The following is a 24,572-nucleotide window of genomic DNA, read 5'->3' as shown; positions in this document are numbered from 1 at the left end:
CATCTCCGGGGCCTCCTCTGGCCCCGCTCCAACAGCTCTGTGTCCTTCTGCTGTTGGTGCCCCAGTGCTGGAGGCAGCACTGCAGGGGGGTCTCACAGAGCGGAGCAGAGGGGTAGGATCCCCCCCTCGCCCTGCTGGCCATGCTTTTTTGATGCAGTTTGGCCAGTTGGAATACAATGCTAGCGACAGAGGCTATATAGTTGTCATTTTTTGATTTCTTACACTTTCAAATAAAGTAACAGTTCTTCTGTAATGGTTTTGTTTCCTTTTTATTGACTTTGTACTGGTACTGAAAGGGCATTGTGAAAAAAAAAAGGTTGCAGTTAATTGGTCACAAAATGGTACATTTTTGCTGCCCACAAAGTTTTTAGAGGATTTCCGTTATTATGTGACCTTTTTTTTTTGGCATTTACCTTGGGATAAATTAAACTGTTTGAGAAACAACTTTGTAACAAAAGGCAGCAACTACCCCAGAACAGACCAAGTGGGGGTGCCCAGGGTGCAAGGAAAGTATCTGACAGCTCCTCTGCTCCCACCAGGCAAAAATGACAGAGTGCTTATTGTGTCGAACCTGAAAATGAAAAATCCAACTGAGAAAAGGGAACGCAGGCTGGAACCGGTCTGGGTCATACGGCCAACAAACTTTACAGTTGCCCTGTATCTACGGTGAAATGTATGATGGAGACACCAAGGGGAAGGTGGAGAGAAGAAAGGAGGAAGACATGAAAAGAAAATTGTACAATGAAACCCAATAAAGTTGTATTTAATAATATCCATCCTTGCGATGTGGAGTTCTGTTGTGGGAACGGGTGCCCAGGGACGGCTTTGCCCCCGCGGTGGCAGCGGGCAGCGTGATGCTGCACCCGAGGTGCAAGGCGGGGGGTGCTGGGTCACCACAGAGGTCTGCAAGTCACCACCTTCCTCCGTAGTACAGCTCCAGTCCCAAGATGGGAAAAAAAAAAAAAAAAAAAAAAAAGAAGAGAGAAAGAATTTCTGTGTGCTTTGCTCCACAGACACAAAAGTACTGTAATGAGTAGAAATAATAATAAGAACAAACAAACAATCTCTAACAACCCCCTCACAGGGCTATTTCAGCAGGCCACATGTAGCTAGATGAAAAAAAGGAAAATAAAAGCTAAAGAAGGTAGGAGCCATGTCATAGAGCGGAGATTCATTCCGTGGTACTCCTTCATCTTTCTGGTTCCTCAATGCGTCTCATCTTAGAGCAAGTCACAAGCCCGACAACCACTGTAGTACCCAAAGCACCGCTAAAAGGACTTCCAAGATCTCTCCCCAACCATCTCCTCACTTACTTCATCCCTTAAGACACAGCCTGGACAAATTAGCAAAGGCCAAGCAGCGGGTAGGGACCAGCCAGAGGCTCTGACGGACCAAGGGGTGAAGCCAGGTGGGTCCTGGTGGGTCCTCACCTCCATGGGTGAGGACCATCAACCACAATCTCTGTCCAAATCACCTGAGCTGTGTCACTCGGTGGGTTAACGGCAGAGAGGGGTGGGCACGGGAGCAGTCAGGGTCCAAATGGCCTGAAATGGGAATGGCGATCGCATACACCTTTGGATAAACGTTGGAACAGGACTGTGAGGGCAGAATGTGTCACAGCATGCCGGCACCACGCAGCCAGAGCAGCTCTGAATGGGCTCAGGGCTCCTCTCTTTCCTGGAAATCAGTGAAACAGAAATCCTAGGCACTTTGCAAAATAAAGAATTCCTGGTTACCACCTCTCTTCCCCAGTTTTAAGGAAGCTGAAGAGGCATTAATACCGAAACAAAACCCAGAAGGTCCACACAGCCAACGTCCTGCTCCTGCTGAGAAGGAAGAGGACCTTGGTAGTGGAAGAGCTGTAATAAAACCTGTGTCCTCCTGTGCCAAAGGTCTTCAAGACAAGTGACTGGATACAAAAATCATTGGTTAAATGACCTGAGGTGAGTAGGGAAAGAAGAAAGTCTGCAGAAAAGGGTAAAACAGAGTCAGCAGCAGAACTAGTGCCAGGGCCCAGACCCAAAGTTTGTTCTACGTTAGAAAACAGGATGGGGTGGAGGAAGTGCGGTGGGGTTGAGTGACGTGGGCAAGGAGGCCACAGCCCCACAGCAGCTCCTTCTCCCCACAGCATCACCGATTGTCTCGTCCCTGCCTCCTAATACAACTCACCACTGCTCAGCCACGTCATGATAGTACGCGTGATGGGCGCTTGCAGTAGCAATAGAAGAAGTCTTTTTTATTGAATGAGGATGGAGGAAATAGAAGAAACTTACTATTGAACTTTTTAGAAGTTAAATCAACTGACAAAATCCGCATAAAAAACCCTAATAAGAGAAGGGTGTCAGGTAAAAATTATTTTGGTTTTCTTGCAAGGGCAGAGGTCTTCAATCATTCATCAACATCTGTGTTTCTCATTCAGTTCTTGCTTTATTTTTGGGCCACAGCGCCATGTCTGCATGACCTGGGGACCAGGGACTTGTTTTGGTGCTTTTGCCACGCTGCATCCCAAATCAGGCTGAGCTGCCGAAAGGCCGCGTTGCCACCTGGATGCCATTTCACAGGATGGGTCCTGGTGGCTTTTATGCTTCCGTTGGGTGAGAAGTCAGGGCCGTTACAGTGGGTCAGCAAATTGAGCAGTGACATCTACAAGCAAGAGCTGCTACTCTCTTCGGCAAGTGAAAGGAGACAGATTCCGGGGGGACGGAGAGGGCGCCTGGCAGAGACACGCTTCACCCTCTTTCCCTGCTGTACTTGTCTCTGCCAACCCCTCCGCTGTGGTGTGCGGTGGCTGTCAGGCGTAGCCAGTATGGATGGGAGACCCTCGAGAGGCTGCTGTGCAGGAGCATTTCAGAAAGTCCTACTGTTTATCAAAACATAAAAAGAAACAAATATTGGTTCTTATGGGAAAAGTACTCACAGGCCTTTTAGTTTTCAGCTCCAAAGCAGTATTTACTGGCTCAGGCCTGCTGAAATAATGTCGAAGCCTCCCTGTTCCACGGAGGTCTAAGCCAAGCCCTCCTCGCCCACCTTAGTCCCTGCTCCAGAGCTGCACATCCCCGGCCGGGGGCTTGCTAAGACCCTTCAGCGGCTCAGCCCCGAGGAGGGACCTGTCCTGAGCACAGGGGAAGTACAGACCCAGAGCAGCATTTTTAAGACACAAATGGTGTTCTGAAAAACCCTCTTTACGGTATTACACATAAAAGACGTCCAAAATGCTCTGCTTTCGATAGCTGTAAAATGCCACAACCCAGAAACTGGAACGGTTCAAAAAGTAATAAATATATACAGCAGAGCAATTAGCTACGCATTTACATTGCTGACGTAAATTCAGAAATCTGCAATAAACCATTTTAAACTTTTTTTTTTTTTTTTTTTTTTTAATTAGCCTGGCAAGCAGTTAACAGAAGCAAATCATCAGCTCATGCTCTCCAGGTGCTGCCCCCAAATATTGTGGAAACAATCATTATCAGGACAGCTTTTCCTCCCAAGACATGTGATGGGGACGGTGCTGCCCTTCGAACGGCCTCATCTGCCAGGAGTGGACACAGGAGATGCCGGGCTTTCAGGCCAGTTCGCCGGAGCTGGCAAAGCAAGAGCAAGGACTCGGCAGCTTCATGCTATAGGGACGCCGCGTTTTGAGGCCGAGATAGGAAAATAAAGATTATTTTGTTTCTGTGCTGAAATTTTCTGTTCTTCATGGACGTTGACGTAAATATTTCTGGTTTGTGTGAACTGCCTGTACTTTGCACGCCTACAGTAAGATCAAATACAAGTGACAGCAGAAAGAGCAGGTTTGGGCGCTAAAATAAACATTTCAGCAGTCACAACTGGAAGTCCTCCAGGTCAAACTTACATTGTTTTCCATGATTGCTTTCAATTTTCTCTTTACCTTAACAAAAAAACTACTTTGTCCTACATTCTTCTGACATCATGATCAAAAGAGAAAGCCTTTTCATTGTCAGACCCGAGTGACTATTCCGCCCCACGTTTTTAACGTGAAGATTAAATATTTCTGAGTTGCAAGTCTATAATGCCCCCTAACTGGGAAAGCTTTGCTGCTGGTGAGGCAGGGCAAAGCCGTGGTGGTGGGCTGAGACGGGGGGATGCCGGTGGGGACCGACGCCTACAGGTACAGACCACCACACTCATGGGTGTCTTGTGCCCCTCGGACTTCATAGCGGATGAATAAAATTGATAAAATACATTAAACAAAAAACTAAAAGTAGTTCTGGGATACTCTTTCACGGGTTAATGGCCCCACCACGGTGCTGGTGGTGGTTACAGGTGGACACGGGTTGGCCAAGGCGCGTGGCCCCACCACGGGCTGAGGCTGGCATTGCACCCATCAGTTTGGGACAGCACGGAGGGGTGCCACGGGAAGGAGACCAAAGCCACTTATAACTTAGAGAAATACTTCAGACTAAATGCAAAGCAGTCTTAGGCTGAAGATACTTTCCGAGAGCGTTTCAAAGTGGTTCAGGTGTCCAAGTGGGCAGAAGCCACCAGCTCAGCACCTGGAGTCAGAGTCTGCTGCAGTGACAAACTTGGTGACAGTGATTTCAGCAATGGCAGAGTGGGGTTTTTTTTTCATTTCAATGTATTCAGCTCGTTCAGGTCAATGACTAATTCACTCAAAACTGGAAACGCGACTGGGAGCTGGAAGAGCAGAAAATGTGTTTTCCTCTCCCTACCTGTGAATAAAAAAATAGATTTCAAAGGATGAGATCTGCTGGTTTTTAGTATCTTGAAGGACGTGATGGCCAGAAACAATCTATTCCTTTTTTTTACCATAGATAATAATGTCTCCTTTGCGTATTAACTTTATGAATGTAATTTATTAGCTTCAAGTGCAGAACATGCGTAGAGAAACACGGTCCTTCCTTTTGCATCCGGCACTATTTTGGTGGGTCTCTTTAGCTGATGAAATTAATGCCATTCTCACCGCAATCTTACTGAACTCTTATTTCCATCCCAAAAGAACTCGACAACTCATATAATAAAAAAGAAATGCAACATTCAACATTTCCACCCATATAAAGATATAAAACACATAATCAGATTATGAAATATAATTGCATACATGAATGTAAATAGACTAAATAATGCTGGGTAGCTCCCTGATTAGCCAAAGGAAGTGCATATTCAGTAAAACCCTTACATTTGAACAATAATAGTTAAACTTTGTTGATAATGAGAATAATCTTTCCCTAGAAGAATGAGCAGACATTTAGGTGATGGTGGGGGAAGAGAAATGAGATAGCACATTTTCTGTCATTTCTAGTGAAAATCATATTTGAAAGCCATCCTGAATGGCTTTTAGATTGAATTTTCTTTAAATTTTAAGGGAAGCACATGTTGCTTTCTCAAAAAATAATTTTTTTTTTGCCCTCTTGGTAAAGTTTTGAGTTCCTTTTTTTTTTTTTGCCTTTTTCTTTTTTCCTGCCTTTTTTCCCCTTGCCGTTCCCCTGAAGTGGGGGCTCGGGCCGGGAGCCCGGGGCAGAGGTGGTGAGAAGCCGGACACCAAGGGAGCGATGGGAGGATAAAGCGGTTGCAAATCTGAACGTATTCAGAAATAAAGTTATCCTACGAGCCTCAGCCTCTTGACTTTTCCTCTCCTTTCACAGAAACCCACCCTTCTTTTTCCTTCGCTTGACCCATATCTGCCTTAATTGGGATTTAGCAATTACACTCCTTACGCTGCTTATTAAAAAGGCTTTGCGTGTGCCTGCTTTCCCAGCAGACCCCTCCTGTTGCCTCTCCCTGTCGCTGGCTCCGTTGTTTGAGCTGGCAGGGAAGATGGAAACAATAAAATCTGGGATCAATACAGACATTTCCAGCAGTCCCTCTGGAGAGGAGCCGTCGATCTCCCAAAGTTGCTGTAGGAAGAAGCAACGTTGGCCAACTTTGTCCTGCAACGGGGGTACCTCTTTTGGTAATCCTTTTCCAGCGCCAGGCGATGTAAATGAGATGCCATATCGCCCTTTACTATACGTACACATCTACAAGCATGAGTTTGCCGCAGCCCACAGTAACTTACCTAAAGCTGCCTTCTTTTACCCCTCTCAGCTCCATCTTTAAACAGATTTCCAACTTTTTGGTGGTTGTGTTGTGCTAAAGCAGATCACGGCTGCTCAGTGCCGCTGCCGGGACGGTTCGGTTTCAGCCCGGGATGGTGAGGCAGCAGCTCTTTAAAATGACCTGGCTGATCTCCTGAAATTCTGCTCTTTAGGCTGCGTTTTGCCGTCTCGCTAAAGCTGAGAGGCACCCACAACAGCCCGGCCGTTATTTGCGGCGAAAGGCTGCGACCCAGCACGCTTCCTGGCCGATGGCAGGAGCACACGGAGCTTCGCGTCACCGAAGGGAGGTGACGGTCGATGTTTTAAACAAGGCAAATCCACTCAACTTTTGCCACATCCCCACGCGGCAGCACTCGGCTACCGCCCAGCCCCGGCTTGGTTGTCGGAAATAGATGAAGTGGGTCATGCAAAGCCGCCTCGGATACCCCCACGGCGAGGTACAGGCATGGCAATTAGTAAAATCAAGGTGTATTTCCTACATCATGCAGCTGGGGGCATTTTGCAACTCATTTTTGCCGGCGAAAACTTGTTATTTAATTGCCTTTGCGGCTGCTGGATCAGATTCAAAATGAGGGGGAATATCAGGTCCTGCCAGATCTATTCAATCATATTACTGCTTTTTTCCCTGAATGGATTCGATGTGCCAGTAAGCAGTGAAGCAGTTAAATACGGACATATGAATGCCAGCAACGCTGTGATTTCAAAGTTAACACCCCACCAAGATGAATGAGGAAAACGTACATCTCCCTCGATGTTTCTCTCTGTCCCTGCGGCGAGTTTAAGGGGAAGATAATTCACGATGGTTTGGCCAATTGCTGGAAGTAGGGTATTTCCTATTCATGCTGATAAACCAAGAATAACGTCTTAAGCAGCTCCAAAATAAAGAAACAATAATAAAAAAAAGACCGCTAAAATTCAGAATTATGGGTGAGGTGAGGCCAAGCCCTGCAGCGCTGGAAGAGGCCGGAGCTGGTGGGGATGGGGGAGACGGGGCGCGGTGGTGCCATCACCCCAGTCCTGTCCCCATCAGAGGGGACGGGGCATTTCCAGCCTCCACATCCTCATGTCCAAGTAAAACTGGGTGGAGAAGGGAAAAAAAGATACGTCTAAATGAGTCCAATACTGATTATTAAGTTCCTAAGAGGCAATCTAATTTAGCTATATAAAATCATGAAAGGGAAAGAATTAATTGATACTAATGAGTTATATGAGATAGCATCATAATTAATTCCTAAATAGAAAGAGGACATAGGCTGGAGTGAGGGGGGGAAATACGATTGGCCTATATATCGTAATAGATTACAGAAGGTATTTGAAACGAGAAACAAGCTGCCAAAGTCAGAATGGGACGGAGCTGTGAAATCTTTGCCAATGCAAATAAAAGCCTTTTCCGCGTCGCCCCGACGCCAGCGAAGGCTGGGAAGCTCGGGTGCCACCTCTCTGCGGGAGCTCCCCCAGGGCCCCGTCCCTCGGCGGCGGGTGCCGGGCTTTACACCAGGGATGCCCTGGCCCAACCTCTCTGTCCGGGAGCACAAACACAAGACTTTGTGGTGGTTGCTAAGGTAACTACACCGGTTCGATTTGATCCCCCCCCACATAACATCGCCAAGTAAATCAGTGCATGATCCCACGGCAACTTTGCGGTGCGTTACCCTCCAGCTCCGACATTGCTGCAGCAACTCAGACAAAGAGTTTGGACGTGATACTCGGAGCAAAGCTGCTTTGCTCTACTCTGCTTTGGACCTACTTACTCCTTTGGTGCATAAATCACAGGTGACCGCCCAAACGCTGGATGACAAAAAGCATTCTTTTTTTTTAGAAATCCCATAAAATCATCATCACCACACGTTGATTCCACTTTCACAAATAAAAATCAGAGACCTTCGGGCCTTCCTCCTGAAAATTGACATTAAAAGCTTTGTTCAATTTTTGTTTTTTTAGGTTTAGTTTTAAAAGAAATTCATTTGGCAGAAATGAAATTTCAGTTACGTTACTGCACGGTGAAGCCCAAAGCGTGCAAATTTGTCAATGCTGGTCATTTTCCAAGAGGGGAAATCGCGGATAACTATTTGGAAATTAATAGTTGTGTTGTCTGAGAGAAGAAAATAGTTGATAGCCAGGGCTCCTGGTTTAAAAGGGCATTTTATAAAGAGGCAGCTTGACACAAGCTGGTTTATGGTGAGGCAGGACATGCTGAGCATCTTCTCCTGGGGACAGGAGAAGGATCGAGCATCGGTGTCCTCCTTACACAAACCACGACGATTACTAAATACCTGCACATCCTGGGGAAACCGGGATCTGTCTTGTGCCATCGAAGCAGCAGGAATTTCGCTTGGAGTTCAACGGGAGTGGAGCTGAAATAAATAAATAAGGGGCTGGGGAGAACATCAGGGTCCCCCTGAGGATGGTGGAGAGGAGAGCCGGGCTCAGACGCTGCTGTCCCTGCTCTTTCCTGCAAAAACTGCTGTGCCTTGGACAAAATCCCAGTGTTTTCTGGCCACTCGCAATGTCCCTGCTTTAAAGGCAGGAAAGGGGTGGGTGCAGGGGGTGGCAAAGGCGGTGGGATGGATGCTGATGAATGCAAAGGCTGATGGATGCTCCGGCACGGCGGCTTGCGTTCAGTTGGGGTGTATTGGTCATTTCTGTCCTCAAAAAGATTTTCCACGTAACCTTTTCCGTATCCAGTAGAAGACCCTTCCGCACCGAGCAGCCCACATCCTGATAAACAGCAAAGAAAGATTAGTTTGTGGGATTACGGTGATTAAAAATTGTGAAAAGTCATGGACTTTGGCGCACATTGAGTACCTCATGCCAACTGGATCCCAACACCTTGCGTTACAAGTGTAAACCCAGTAGCCGCAATCAGCAACCGAACCCATTTGATCCTCGGCATCAAGGCCATTTGCAGCAATAGTAACTGTTTAGCTAATACGGTTCAATGGGAAATAACTGTTTGGAATCAACTGATTTTCTGTAGCGGACAGGCCAGGGGGACAAGAAATCTAGTAATAAAATACACTGTCTGCTAACGCAGCGCGGGGCCGTACGTACAGCCAGGCAGTTCGGTGATGCAGGACACAAAAAGATGGAGAAATAGAGAAGTGTTTTGCCTAACAGCATCAAACCCCTTCTGCCGGGGTCCGTGCGCGTCCCCTTCTGCCGCCCCCTCCTCCGTAACGTGCCCTCACCGTGCACACGGGCCCGGACGATGCCGTGTTTAAAAATAAAGCCAAAAAAAGGGTGAAAAGGCAGGAAAGAGAAGTTCCTGCGCTGGCCGCCCCCTCCCCGTGTGCGGGGTCTGGGGCTGCCCCTGCCCAGCCACAGCGCCGTGTCGCCAGCGTGGCCAGGGTGACGCTTCCCCCTCTCCCAATTCCAGGGAGCTGCTCACTGCCGGCGTAAAACACACACCGCGCTCCTGCAGGATCCTTTGTCCTGGGGTCGGCTGGAACTTATTGTCCTTGTTGCCTCGGAACAAGGCAAAACTGGCGTCTGTGAGATTTGCTGTTAAATAATCCAAACCAGGAGCGGGACGGAGCCACGCGGAGAAATGGAAACGTTTGGGCGCTGTGGTAGAAAATCAGTAATTTAGATAGGAGGCGCTGATGCTCGCCCTTACTTTGCCATTGATTGCGTCTCCTCACATTTAACTTCATCCTTTAAATACTGCGTATACCGGACATTTCAAAATCAGCGCTCGCCTGCTAATCTTTCCCCAGTATAAATAAATTAAACATTAAATGGGAATAATCTTTGGATTCCCAGCTCTCTTTCTTTGCGTTTGCCTCCCGCTTTAGTGCTGCCACCGGTACTTCTCCCCCACCGACCCAGCGACGTGCGGACTGAGCTGTAAAACCATTTTTAAAAATGATGCCTCAAATTTGTCGGGCACCCGAGGCAGTCCGTTAAAAACCGGTTGAACCTGAGAAACATTCGGGCTGAAGACAAGCGCATGTGTTTCCCAGCCGGCGTCCTGCTCGCAGGTGGAAAAGCCGCTCGGACGCAGGCACAGAGCTCTCCCCGCATGAGCTGCTGATAAATCTAATCCTGGAGGATTGGAAATGAGGTAAAAGAAATTTTGATGAAAATTATGTACATGTACTTTGACAAGCTCATAAACACCGCAGCCATGATAAGTTTTCTTATTTTTTTTTTTTTTTTTTTTTTTTTTTAAGACCTGACACAACCGTATAAGCCCAAACTCTAATTTTTACAGCCCTGGGTTTGGAGATCTGTCATTGGGAGATATAATGGAAAGAATAATTGCTTGGTGGCTGCACAAACAGGAGATGTGTTGTCAGGCTGCAGTTTGGAGGCTACATCTGGCTTCGGAAATGATTGATGCTGTCTCTGTGTGTGATTTGGGAAACCATTTTTTTTTTTTTTTTTTCCTTTTTCTTTTTTTCTGCGCTAATACAACCGCCACGCCGAACCTTCGCGCAGCCGCAGCAATTAAATCATTATTAATGAAAACTTCTTATTTATTCCTTTTGCATCCGGGCGGTGCGGCTAGGCAACCTCGCGGCGAAGGTAAGCATGTGATTCCAATTTGAAATTAAAAGTCATGTCTGAATAACAGAACAGCATTCTCATTTCCTAATACTCTGCTTTTTACTACTTTGCATTCAACTGTGAAAAGTCTTTTAAAACTCTGAACAGCAGTAAAACTTGAATGAATTTTTGACCCATTATTGCATAGCGGGTGCGCTTTCCAAGTTGGAGAGACTGCCAAGTTCTCCCCACCTAATATTTCCACTTTAATTGTGCCACTTGAGAAATTTACGTGCCTCAAAATATGGCATGAATCTTACGCTTATTGCAGTATCATTAGCAGCAACATTTAAGCAACATCTGTGTGCTATAGAACTAATTGAAGTAGCAGAAGTGGCAGCTGTAAATCCACAGGAAGATGGCAGTTTGCACCCAGCACTGCTGAGTTAGCGGGTAACTGTCAGCCTGTTCCCGCAATCTGCTCTCGAGGACTACGGAACAGGCACACAATGTCCAAAAAAATACAGCGAGGAGGCTAATGATCCTATTAACCACTTTGCTGCACCAATTTGGCTGTTTTTCCACTTTCCTTGTTGAATTTCATTATATATTTCACCGTTCCAGTAAAAAGTCCGGTATGAGATGTGTTCGCTTTTCAGCCTCTTACTTAAGGGAGTGAAGCTCCTTCTCGGTCGAATTAAGGCGCAAATGATTTTTTTTTCTCCTTTTAAATTCCGTATATTTCTCTGTCTTTTCCATTGTTTAATTTTTCTTCATCACACACGCCTGGGTGAAAAAGAACTTTTACCAACTGTTAATGCTGGTATTTAAAGCAATGACATTTTCCTCCCCGGGATGTAACATTTTCAATAATCAATAAAGCCGGGGGGAGGAGGAGGGAAGGCTGAAGTCTTTTTTTAGGTGCGCGGCTTAAAACACATCTTCATCCGAGCCGGGGATGCTGCGCGCGTGGCCTGCAGCGCGCCAGCCCGGGCACCGCCGCTCATTTAACTAATTGCTGATTAGGAAAGCAGGAAGGTGGCCAAAGTAGCATGTCCTGGTTGGACCGTCTATCCTGGGTTGAGCCACGCAGGACTAATTTCTCTTCTAACGCTTGGGAAAACTGCACTTTTTTAGAAGACTCCGGTGTCTGAATTTGTGAAAATATTTATTTTATGGGCAGCTCTGGGGTGCGGGTCTCAAGGTCTCAGTGTTTCGAGCTCCCCAGGCGCGGGGATGAGGAGGAGCAAGACCCGGGCACTTGACCCAAGTTGGCCAACAGGATTATTTCATACCATGAACAGCACATTCAATGTAAATTAGAAAGTTTGTTGAGACGTTCTTTTTCTCCTATGATGGCGGCCATCCCGAGCACTCCTTGTCACGGTGCCGGACTCGGAGCCCTTCCCTTCCTCCCGAAGCCGCAGCACTCGCAGGGTCCCACATTGGCTGTCCCTGCGGGGAGGGCACAGATTCCCATGATAGAATGGGCTGGGCAGAGTCCTTGTGTATTTTGTATTGGTATCGGGATCAATACTGGTTCTTTAGTGTTATTAATGTTAATTATTTAGTCTTATTCTATTAAATCTGTTTATATTTCAACCCTTAGGTTTCCTTGTTTTTCCTGATTCCCCTTCCCGGGTGGGGAGGGGTCATTGGGTGAGAGAATAATTGTCTGAACGACAATAAATTGCTGTGGGTTCCTCAAACCGTGAGACCACCCTGATCCGGGCGCCAGGGTTCAGAGCCTCACGGAGCATCACCGCTGCTTCCATCTTCATTCGCTTCTTGGGGCGGGGGGAAAAAGCGGGTTTAGAACTCTTACAATGCCCAAGCTGAGGTGGGGAACGTGATTAAATGTTAAATATAAATGCTTTGGTGTGAAGGCAGGATTTTTGGAGGTCGGGCTCCCCCCGGCCGCCTAACACATCCCCCGGTCCCCGCCGTGGCACAGCCCTCGCCGGGGCGCGTGTCCTGGTTGGAGGCGTGTTTGCCACCGGCCCAACTTCATTAGACACCCGGCACGTCTGCCCGGCCACCGTGGGACACGCCGGCAGCCGTCGGCATTTGTTGTCTTAATGCACCGGTACTCGGGGACTCAACTGATAAGGAAAAAACTGTTCGGAATCTGCTGAACTACACGCTTAGGGTGGCACGGACCCGTGCAATATTGAAAATCAATAGTCACGTGGCGGTTTAAAGGTTAGAGGTCTCCAGAATTAACTTTCTAGTACTAAATTACCAGCCCTTGGTTGTTTTTTTTTTTCCCCCCCCTTGTTTATTTATTTATTTATTTATTTCCCATTTTGTAATGACTGAAGGGATGTATTGACTTTACAGACGCATAGCGTGCACCTAGTTTGTGCTCGGAAAACGCAGCAAAACCTTTTAATACTTGGTGTGACGATTTAAATATTAAGGTATTTCTCCTGAGCAAATTCAGACGGAAGGGGAGGACACAGAGCAATGTCAAATACGGCAGTGGAGCCGTGAGCATGATCAGTGGCCTGAAAATGAAAATACAGCTCTAGTTCTTTTAACTCACATCCTCTACAGCGCCCGTGCTTGGACGATGTGTAATCTTTAAATTAATGCCTGTTGTATTTTTAACAACATTTAGAAAACGTAAAGTAACGGTATTGTTTGAAATACTTACTCAGTAGGAATGAAGAAATAATACTGTCACAAATAAACTGACGGTGTAGAGAGGAAGCCTGTGAAGACTTACGCGTTGCTTTTCCCCTGAGAGACGAGTGTGCTCCGAGGACGGCTCCGGCGTGTTGCCACTCACACGGGGAAGCACCTTCACGACGGGTCTTCAGCTCCTCTGCTCGCAGGTACTGCAAAAACCGAATCATTTCTTTATTTCGGTGAATAGGTTTCTTATTTAAATTTATTCCAACGTTTCTCTTCCCCTTGTTTTCATTCCCCTAGGTACCCTGGCAGCTTGCATTTCGACATCGAATATTTGCAAGCTGGGTTAGTCTTCACCAGGAGGGCCAGCAGGGGCCGGGTCCCAGCAGCCCACTGGAGCCAACGCCTTCGGGCGCTTGGCAAATACCCTGGGGGACAATCTGGTGGGTTGGCCATTGACCATCTGTGCATGACCTGCCTCTCGTGGCTGTGGTGGGGCCACCAGCAGCGGCGCCAGGGAGCTGGGGCTCCCCGGGATGCTTCCCCCACCTCCCCGGGGGATCATCGCGATGGGCAGGGGCAGCCTCGGCCTTTGGTCCCCTTCGCGCTGGATGTCCACCCTGGGTGACTGCCCTGAACGGAGATCTGAAGCAGCCACCAAGGCTCTGAAGTAGCAGGTTAAGGAGACGTGCCAGGAAAAAAAAAAACTTCCAGGAATTTGAGATGTTGCTAAAGCTTTTTCTTTCTGGGTCACAACCACTTCTCCAAAGCCTTATTTCTAGAAATTCTCAGCTGTTTCAAGATTTATTGACTGTGTGCAGCTTAAACTTGATTTTCTCTTATGACAGCGTAACCATGTACGGGTGCACCATCCTAGCCGGGAAGGGGCAGCCAAACGCTCGTCTTCCCGAGTCTCACCGGCCGGGCGCCGGGAGCGTGGGCTGCAGGACGGTGTCTCTGCCATGACCATTGTGGTTTGGCTTGCCAGGCGCGGTCCTGCCCCGGCCACGGGTCACGGGCATGCGGGAAACCCGGCGGAGTGAGCGGTGGCATGTGGGAAAGGACGGGCGCTGTTGGACCCACTGATGTGTGAAAGCCGGCGCCTACTTTCCAGAAGTGTTTGTGTGCATTAAACATCATCACCTCAACGTATGCCGAAATAAAGTCCAAAATACAGGGAAAAGATCCAAGATATCCACTCAGGCCTAATTATTGAACTAAACAAAGCACCTCTAAAAAAAAAAAAAACCCTACAAATTATAATATTTTGCCAAACGCCAAGTCTCTCATTTTAAAAATAAATTGCGAACTTAACCTTTTCGGCTCGGGCATTTCCAGGGTCCCTGCTACTAAGGGTCAGATCCATCCCTGCCATCCACGCGTCCAACTTCTGCGTATCTTCAGGTGCCCCCCGCCTTCCACGGGAACGGGAGGGCAGCAGCCACAGCACAGGGACACTCGCGAACTTCAACCTGAGCGACACGTGGCATTTTGACAGACAAACTCGCAGAAGGGTGAAGACCAAGCTGTAGCTAATAAAATAAAAACCTGCTGCTAAGCGTCTGCTTGGACGCCGTCTTGGGCAATGCCTAAGCACATACACCATTTTACCCACGTGATGAGCCCTTCTCGCTCAATATGAGATTCGCGGACCCACAAATTCGTACATAAATGGGGTTACACCAAGGTATAAACCAGAAAAAAAATCTCCCTCCGTTCATCGGAGATTTCTGCTATCATAAACTTTTGATTAGACAGTGTATATGTTGTATTGCAGATAAAAGTTTCCAGTGGAGTTTTGCCTCAGTGTTTTTATAAACCCACAGATTACTGACGCGTCGCACGGGCACAGGAAGAGCCGGCACCGTTATGGGTGCTTTTTTGTGCAAAAAAAATCTAGAATTTTAAAAACGTTGTTTTAAAGCATAGCCTGAACTAAACTTTTCTGGTTTGTACCTAGGCAAAACAATCCTATAGAAATGTTAAGATTGTTTTTTTATAACCGTCACTCTTAACCAGCCCACAATTACCTTTATGTTTATTTCTATCAGCAATCTTATTAATTCCCATACTTCTCCTGGACCACGCTTGCACTACAGAAGTAATTGTAATTGAACGTTTATTAAAACAAATGCTTTGTCAGGATATACCCACTCCATCTGGCTGCCCTGGACAGGCACGATTTCCTGGATGCATCTGCTTTATACCACGTCTTCTCCCACAGCTCTCGCCGACTACCAGAGCTGATGATTAGATTGTTGTGGGTTTTGCTCAGCGGCGTTTTCTGCCACAGCCCCTTCCGTCTCGCGGACATGAGCTTCCATGCACCCTCTCCGCAGGACTCTTCCTCTCCTGCCGCACAGAACAGGGTTTATTCTGGAGGAAGATCGTTAGCCCACCAATCTGACAAAAGGCAGAGATCTTCTATAAATAACCCGCCTTGCAAGGCTGGATGGCCCCTATTTTTTTCTTTTTTTTTTTTAATTTCTTCTTTTTTTTTTTTTTTGGCGTGTATGTGCACGCTCACAATCACCGAGATAAGAGTTTTGATAAGAAATAAAATATGAAGCAAGTTCCCAGCGTTAAATTTCCGCCCTGGAAAATAAAACAAGACGAGCTTTCCCTCTTCTTCCCTCCCCGCTGCCGTCACCTGCCGGCAACCAGGCCCTGGCCACTCCAAAGCTCTTTTTTAGCACGCTCGCTCACTTAGCAGCCAAACATTATTTTTATTGCTGGCATCACGCACAAACGCAAAACAAACAGGAGACACGCAGCATTCAAAAAACGGCAGCGTTGTGCAGCTAATCCTCTATTCACCCTCGTATCAAAGCACTTTTTTTGTTACTTTTGCTGCGATTCATCTTAATGAAAGCCACTGTTTTTACAGCATATCTCCTTCAACCCAAACCCGGCAGGCAGGCTTCTCTCCTCGGCCAGACCACGGGAGACCGAAAGCTGTTACCGCTCACAATAGGGGAAGTGGTGCTTTCTGAAACTTCAGAAGTGGCTCAATATTCACCAAACTGGTCGGGGTTTATTTACATCTCATCAAAAGCCAATACGGTCTCTCTAATGGTAATTGCAAACTCTGCCTCACCCCCAACTTTTTAAATTTCTTTTCTGTGCGCTGGTCATTTTTCACTCTTTCTTTGACAGCCTCGAGCACACACCTCATTAGTATTTTTGGGGAGGTCCTTACGCTTTTTAGCGTTCCTGCTCTGTGTAAAAGTGCCTTGAGACAACCAGGAGCTCCCCGCAGGGTGGTGCGGTGCCTACAAATGTTTGTGTGAGGCGGAAGGATGACCCAAGATTTTGTATTTCCAGCAGCACTGGGAGCAGCGGGCACTGCACGAGATGGGGGCTTTCCCCTTCCCGAGGGTGGCACATCTCCTCCCGCAGGAATGTGATATCTCAACAATTTCCAGCGGCCTCTCACATCAAGAAATTGAAGCTCTTGTGGCCTCCGCTGCGATATTCAAAGCAGGTCCACCACAGGGAACCGGGCAACCAGATTATTTTCTCAGGTTGTTTTCTGGTTTTAGGGTTGCTTGTATTGATATGACTCTTCCGTGCGTGTGACAAAATAGTTGGTATCAGAAGAATATTTCGCATCAGCTCAATAGCTCTAAGCCAGCTATCGAGTCCCAGGTACAGCTCAATGGCTGTGGCATCATGGAACCGCGTTGAAACCAACATATATACATTATTTGGGGGTTCCAGAGAAGAGTAAAGAATAAGTAAAGATTGTACCTTCTTTTTTCCCTTCAGAAGTACCCTGACTCGCTAAGAGGCACTGCCCCAGGAGGGTCACTCTGCACTTTCCTTTCTTAAGACTAGAACAGCAAAATTTTAGAAAGTTTTGGTGTGGGATATATCTAATCCCCACCTTTGCTTTAGCTGCAATTTCCACAGTCTTGGGTCAGACCTTTTCTTAATAGATGGATGTGTCTTCAAAAAATGAACATAAACACAACGGCAGCCTGTAAATGAGGCAGCATTTCTTTGCAGGTGGAAAACCATAAAGTCATATTTAAAACAAATTTCTTGAAAGCTTCAACCATGGCCAACTGATACCAGAACAGACGGCGCAGTGTAAGGACACGACATCTCTGAAGACTGAAGAAGCTTTCATGGGCTTTTAAACCTTTGCAGAAGATTGGGCTGTTGCAGGTCCAAAAGCAGAAATGAAAAGTGAGTAGCAGAGCACTTCGGCTAAACCCTAGAGGTCACAGTCCCCAGTGGACACTTCCCATTGCTTTCAAACACTTAGCTCAAACCCAGAGAGAACCACGTGCAGAAGATGACTCGGATAAAGGAAATGTTGGGATGATGGGTGATGCGAAGGAAGATGTGATATTTGTCTTACAAAAAAAATGATTGTGGTGGATACCCTGCACAGACATCATCCAAACCCATGGATTCAACAGGGACCAGAATTAACTTCCAGGAACTTGGAAGTAAGATCAAAGCGTAAGCTTGCAGTAGATTGATATTCCAGGATAACATATATACTCCTAAAAACTGACCTCTGAGCATATCGGTTATGCATCATCTTGCAAAGCATTTGAGATGCAATATTTCTACAAGGATTTAATTTGAAAATGATGGAATAATCTTAATTTAACAGAATGTCTTCATTCATGGATAAGTGCATGGAGTCGAATCAACAAACAGTCGATGTATTTGGTTTATTGACTTCTGTTGTCAGGCAGTGAAGACTATGACTCACAGGCACTTAGTGCACACTATATTTTTTCTTCTTCTGAAAGCTTTTCTGCAAAATATGGTCAGAGTTGCTCCCTGTCCAAGGAGGCAATGAATTCAGTATAAAAACTTGGCATTAATTATTCTTCTGACTGTAGTAGCAATAATGAGGCCCAGTTTTTCTCAAAGTGTAGATAAACATGACTTTATGATTACATTTTCCTTAATAACCAATTGATATATTTGCTGGTTATCAAGTTACAAAAAATTACTTTTGAGGGAAGGTGATGGTAAGACAGGTTGAGATCCAGATGGGGACGGTTTTTGAGCTCGAGGACGTTCAGAACTGCAACTGGGGCTCAGGGCCATTGCTGGTTTTGGTTCACAAGGTGCATACTGAGCTTCAAGTAGGACCCATGTCCTTGCCCAGCTTCTCTGCAGAGGATTGGGGTAGAACGAGGGGGCTCAGAGCCTGACCTGACCACGTCCTGATCTCTCTGAGCCCCACAGGGCCATACCAGCCTGACCTGGGTCCTGGGACCCTCTTCTGAAAGGTGCCACCACAGTGTACAAAGGACCTACCTTGAGTTTTGTTGCCTGGCTCAGCGGTGGCAGCAGATCGATGGAGATTTGTCCAGGAGCCTCTAAAGCACAGGCAGATAATCCACTGTCAAACGCCTGGGCTCCAGCATCAAACCCTGGAGTTTGGAGATACCTGTGGCAGAGTACAACAAACCAAAGGGGTTTTACGGTTGACCGTGTAATACAGAACCGTAGATTCATAGAATTGTCTAGGTTGGAAGGGACCTTTCAGATCATCTGGTCCAAAGTTGGGCAAAAATTATATGCAATTTCAGCCTGTGTATGGCAAACACCTCGAACCACAAAATCTGCTTACCTTATGAACAGAGAAGGCTTCCTGCTAAAAAGGTGAGGCAGAAAGTTAAAAGGTAACTTGCAATGAAAGTCAGGTTGTGGAGGGGAAAAAAAAAAGAATCCAAGAGGCAACCCTGAGGGGAGGAGGGAGCACAGCAATGCGACCATCAGGTACCCGGGTGTCAAGAACAGCTGATCTGCCCATCATAATTAAAGAGAGAGACTTGAAAAAAATCTCAAGGAACCAGGAGACGCCGGGAAAACTTCAGTGGAGCGGGAGCCTTCCGCTCAGACAATGGGAAACGAGGAGGAGAGGAGTCAGTACGAGGCGGTTCAGAGCAGGGACATCTCTCCTGAGCTGACAAAACTTCCCGGGCTCTGTGCTCGACCTGTGATTAATCGCACAGACACACAAAGCACCGGCTGCGACCAGGAGCCATCCTCCTAATGCATGTCACAAACTTCATAATTCCACTTGGAACGAGACAACAGCAAGTTAAATTCCTGGATCACTGTCACCGTGTCACTTACAGAAGAAGTTGCACCGGGGAACAGTTGGCTATTGGAGTAATTTGAATGGAAATGTCAGTTTTCACAACCCATGATTTGAGGTAAGTGCCCTGCCATTATACAGCAGCTCTGGCAGGCAGCCGGGGCTGAGTGCGCGCCGCCACCTCCTCTCGGCAAAGGCATCGTGTCCCCGCTCCCGCCCAGCCTCCCGCAACCCACCCGACCCAAAAATTCACATTTCCTTCCCCAAAACACCCGGCGGGACCCCACAGTTCACGCGGACGAACGCTCACTGTGCCTTCCCGTGTCCTGGCCTGACTTTAATTCCGATTTTGTATTCTGTGCAAAGGTATGTGCCTCAAAACCACAGAGAAACAGGGAGCTGCTTCAGAATAAATCGATTAATCGAGATTCGCATTGACCCCTGGGCAGGTTTCGTCTGACTAAGGACTTCAGCCTGTGGTCAATATGTCTTACTGCTAAATACTTGCAGAAGTTGCTACATAAGGTTGTACACGTCTTATACACATCTGTGACAGGTTCAGTCGATTCCCTGCGCTGTATGGGGAAAAAAATACTTGCTGTGCAGAAGCTCCGCAGTTTTGTCTATTACCTGCCCTTCAGTAACACCTTTGTGTGTGTTATATATCTACCTTTCTTCAGATATTTTGGTATTTGAAAGGCAATGCAGCCAGCGCACGGCTTGTGCACTGATTGGCCTGGACCGATTCAGAAGGAAACGGAGTTAAATCAGCCAAGCTGGCAAGCCGAGGAGCTCTCAAATGTTTAACTTCAGATCAGCCGCACCTCGACTCAAACCATGCTGACTTCGAGGCATCCAAACACAGCATCCCCCCCGTTCAACTAAATCACAGCCTTCCTGAAACCAGCCTGCACAAGGCAGGATTGCCCAGCCCGATGCCACGCAGGTAAAGTAGTCCTACATCTGCAATGCAAAAAAAAAAAAGGAGAAATAATTGACCAGAGAGATCTTCTCTTGCCTCCGGGTGAGTTTGCTGAGCCCCAGGAGCTGGGCCTGCCCGAGCTCTGGTACTGGGAACTGGAACGGGGTAAGTGGCTTTTGTGGGTTTCTCCTCCTTGGACGAGCAGGTTGCCCAATTTTACAAGAAACAGAAGATCTTGTTGTCCAAAAGGAGATGTGACAGCAGGATATTTGGACTTTACTATCCTCTATACGCAGCAGATGATAAAGAAACTGTTATGCTGTTTATACATTGCCCACGGTGCCACTGACGTTGGGTTATTTCGAGGCAAACTGGAGCACAATTACTACTATTATTTTTACTTTGAAAGGAGTGGCTTACTGAGTCAGTAAATACAGTTTGTTTTTTTTCTTTTCTTTTATACCAAATATAAATACGGTGGGAGAACAATTCTCCTACAAAACGTGAAGCGAAAGACATGGAAAACAAACCAAATTTAGATTTTCGCCTGCAGGATAATTGACAAACCAAGAAGCTTTCCTGGCTTCAAAACAGCTACGTAGATCACAGGTGGCTGTATTCTTAAGGAGCGAAAAGCAAAGCTATCTCTTTTTACGGTATCCTTTTCCGGCATCCTACTCCGTCGCAGCCCCCGGGCTTTTATGCGCGCCCAGGCAGAGGAGCTGGATCCTGTTGCAACACTCTGTTGGACTATAAACCAATGATATTTGCTTTACCTGTGCACTATCTTCCATGGAACAAAACAACATTTACATCTGGGATCAATTTGCTTGAAATTAAAGTGCAGCTGCTATATCTCTTCTGCATCAAAAGTATAGTGTTAAGGCTATAACGTACAGACAGTTACACATTACTTTGCATTGTAATATTTAGATTTGTGTCATTTTCCATCTGAAGTAAAAAGCGTCTTTAAATAAATGAGTGATCTTACACTACATATTTTATGGGCTGTGTACTCAGCAAGATATATCTACATTTGCGATGTGCACATGCTCATCTCCAGTTTCAAACTACGTATTTAGAGCTTGAATTTTAATGCTTAAATGAAAATGCGTTGTAGGAATAATTTGGGCTGTACGCTCAGAAAAGTCCCGCTGCGTTTGTACGAGGGGGTTAGGCGAGTTTCGTGCTGTTCTCAGGTAAAACAGGGGCTTTTCCAGTTCATTACCGCAGATCCCGCCCCCCTCTCTGGTGCTCTCTCTCCGTGACCCCCCCTTTAAAGCTGTGATGCACAAGCCCTTTGCCGGGAGGGTCCCGCTGGCCCCTCACCAGCAGCCCGAGGGCTGCAGCACACGTGTGACCCTTACAAACAGACGAACGCACACGACGACTGTTATTGACATCTAAGTCACCGCAAACACATCCAAAGAGAGAGCGTGACTTTGGTATGGGTGAAGGAGGGACTGCAGCGATGGACTGCCGCCGTGCCAGGTGGGACCAGGCTCTGGAGCGTGGCCCTGAGGTTACCTCCTGCTCTTGCCTCTTCTGGACGTGTGTCACCCGGTCCCCGCGCCGATGGACCCACCATGCAGCACCCCAACACATGACTTGGCAGGAGACGATGGTACCTACCACCTTCTCACCTCAAACAACATCCTCCGGCTGCAGGTTCTGCGTTCAGCTCTGCACCACGTGGCCATGGACAGGAACCACTTGTACCTGCTCACCCAGAGCAGCCATTTGTGTCAAGTTTTGCTCATTGTCATCAGCAGCTTCCACCTCCAGCGGTGTCCTGCCATGCTGCTGGTGCCTTGGGACCTCCAGCGATGGGTAAGGAACTTGCACGGGCTCCATGAGGAAGTTCACCACAGGGACGGAGCCTACGGTGAATGAACAGATAGGACATTTCCTATTACTGTTAGGTATTATTTATCCACGCACGAAGGCCCACGTTTGTTGGCATTAAATGGCAAAAGGCAGCCAGTAACGCACAACTACAACATGCCATTTTCTGAAGTCCGGGGACAATTTGGCTCCGAGGTTCCCTGGCAGTTTTACCCAACACTGCTGCTTCTCAGCATGCCTTAGCATCTCTATTTGAATTCCTCCCCAGATCACCCAAGTCTGATTGAATCCTGACAATCAAATATTGCAATTGGCAGAGATGTAGGAAATGTGATGCACTCCAACCCCTAAATGAGCAATCATCTGAAAAAAGCTTTGGTGCTCTCCAAGAGTTCTGGCTTTTCCCCAGGGTTCTTCTGTATCCCCAAATATTGGGCAAATAGCAAGAACCATTCAAAAATAATAACATTTCCTTCTGAAACCAATGCTATTAACCTGCCTTTGCTTTACAAAAGAAAAAAAAACCAAGCTGCATGACACTGGAAAGAGGACTGGAATCTGAATTTTCATAGAGTTTTCCCCTGTAGTTCCCAAACAGAATTTTTCAAATTTTCCCGAGAAAACGGTCTCTATGGTTTATAACTCCACAATTCCCATATTGTTTTACTGCCAATGGCAAGAAACAATTTAAGAGAAAGCCCAAGAAAACAACTGTTCAGGATAACAGCTACAGAGCACAGAGCAGGGCAATTCGGTGAAATCGGGATCAATGGGTATGTAGGTCATTTCAAACACCGAGTGTTCTACCTCAAAGCGCAGCACACTGGTTGAAACGAAAAATGGAAGTGCAACGTTTTCAAGCTGTCGTTTCCTCCCAGCAGCTGAGATATTCTGTGTTTTGGTGAAGATGAATCAGACTTCTTTTTATTTGCAACAGTCATAGATACGCTGCCGCCTCCGTTGTGTGCTGCCCAAACCAGCGGCACAGGAACCCCAGCAGATAAAACACTGTAGGACCTCAACATCTTCTGCTCCAGCTTTGGCAAAAAAAGGCACTTTCCCAGCGCAATCCTGCAGTGGTTGACATAAGGACGTAAGACTGTGAAAGAGAGGATGCTGCTCATCTAAAAGAGTGCGATTATGTACCTGGACTTTATCCACTGCCTGGAGAAAAGAGACAACCAATTAGTCCAACACAGCTTCTGTGCCATACCCAGGTTGGGAAACAGATTGAAGGGGTCAAAAAATTCAGAAGGCTCCACATGATCTGACATTTGCCTTGTCACAATTTTCTTGACAACCAGAAGGTTGGAGACAGTTCGCTGGTCATCAGGAGCGGCGGCACGGGAAGACTGATTACTGAGCTGGGGACAAGAAACCGGTCAATTAACGGTCTGCTCGTTCTCAAAACAGTGATGTCTTCAATAACTCAGGACGGCTTTAGTCTGCTCCTTTTAGAGGACAAACGTGCTGTAAAATAGTTTTCGGAGCACATAAACATTTCTTGAGTTTGCAGCTTCCTGAGCTTCTGTGGCTGCAGAGGTGATCTCCAATTCAAGCCATTTTCGGAGGTTCAAACTTCGTTCCAGTGCCGTCCTTTCTGCGCTTGATTGCATTTGCACAATAATCTCTGCTGCAAAACGCATCGGCGGTGGCTGAAGTGACTTTCATGAACAATAAACCAGTTTCATTTCAATTTTTTTGCTTTTACTTCCCAGTACGATTTTGCCCACGTTAAATACAACTCTTCGCAGAATTCTTTGTAAGGGAAGTTCCTCAGGCCGCGATATGGGAGTGGACACTCGCCTCCCATCGCTCGTAGGGTGCCGTTAGCGTGAGGTCTGTACCCAGTGCTGGTGTTAGCACCCCTTTGCCTTCCGCTATTCGGGGTACCTGTCCCATTTTTTTGGTGCCTGCTGTCTACTGCAAGGAGAAATCTATGCGATCTGCTGACGTCATTTTATAAATAAAAATCAGAATAATTTTATATTTGTCCGCGATATTCTGTGATGTAATCCCGTCCCTATGCTGCTCATCCATCACAACCGCTGAGAGGGGCTGGGGCTCATCTTCGTCGCTTGCCGGGGCCTATTGCAGGGGTAGAAAATAAAAAGGCCAACAGCCCCGAGGGCAGGAATTGTGTGTCCTATCAAAAATTGGACATTTTGACAGGTAGAGGTTGAGATCCCCCCTACTAAGCCACTTCGACTGCTCCTGCTCCAAACCGCAGGTGCGCCTTGTGCCTCCTGAAGTGGCTGTATAGAATCACAGAACGGTTTGGGTGGGAAGGGACCTCAAAACCCACCCAGTGCCACCCCCTGCCCTGGGCAGGGACACCTCCCACCAGCCCAGGTTGCTCCAAGCCCCGTCCAACCTGGCCTTGAACCCCTCCAGGGATGGGGCAGCCACAGCTGCTCTGGGCAACCTGGGCCAGTGCCCAGCATCTCCGCTTTGTGAACAGCGATCCGCTGAGCAGGGCATTTAGGATGATGCTATTTGGATAAATGTTTAAAAACCCACCCTAGCCCAAATA

The 24,572-nt window shown here is 47.1% G+C and overlaps 1 protein-coding gene across 9 annotated transcripts in view; it reads right to left on the bottom strand.

The window, feature by feature from the left end:
• Positions 1-1,003: 1,003 nt before the first annotated feature.
• MGMT (O-6-methylguanine-DNA methyltransferase) overlaps positions 1,004-24,572 on the bottom strand; it is a 202,007-nt gene continuing 178,438 nt past the window's right edge. For 2 of the 9 annotated variants that reach the window (XM_054205613.1, XM_054205603.1), the window contains exons 7-10: positions 21,838-22,074; positions 18,486-18,618; positions 14,515-15,602; positions 1,004-13,405 (exon numbers count right to left, since the gene is read on the bottom strand). Coding sequence is in view for 3 of the 9 variants with exons in the window: in XM_054205600.1 (XP_054061575.1) it covers positions 8,251-8,795; positions 13,294-13,405; positions 14,515-14,805 (948 nt within the window). In the remaining 6 variants the exon portion in view is untranslated. Of the gene's footprint in view, positions 13,406-14,514; positions 15,603-18,485; positions 18,665-21,837; positions 22,075-22,846; positions 24,529-24,572 lie in introns of those variants that run through there. The other 7 variants (XM_054205602.1, XM_054205600.1, XM_054205605.1 and 4 more) reach the window with 7 other exon arrangements.

Source organism: Rissa tridactyla, chromosome 6 (assembly GCF_028500815.1).
Source record: "Rissa tridactyla isolate bRisTri1 chromosome 6, bRisTri1.patW.cur.20221130, whole genome shotgun sequence".
Lineage (NCBI taxonomy): Eukaryota > Metazoa > Chordata > Aves > Charadriiformes > Laridae > Rissa > Rissa tridactyla.
Note: the sequence above shows the minus strand (reverse complement) of the source record. Positions and strands in the feature narration are given on the sequence as shown.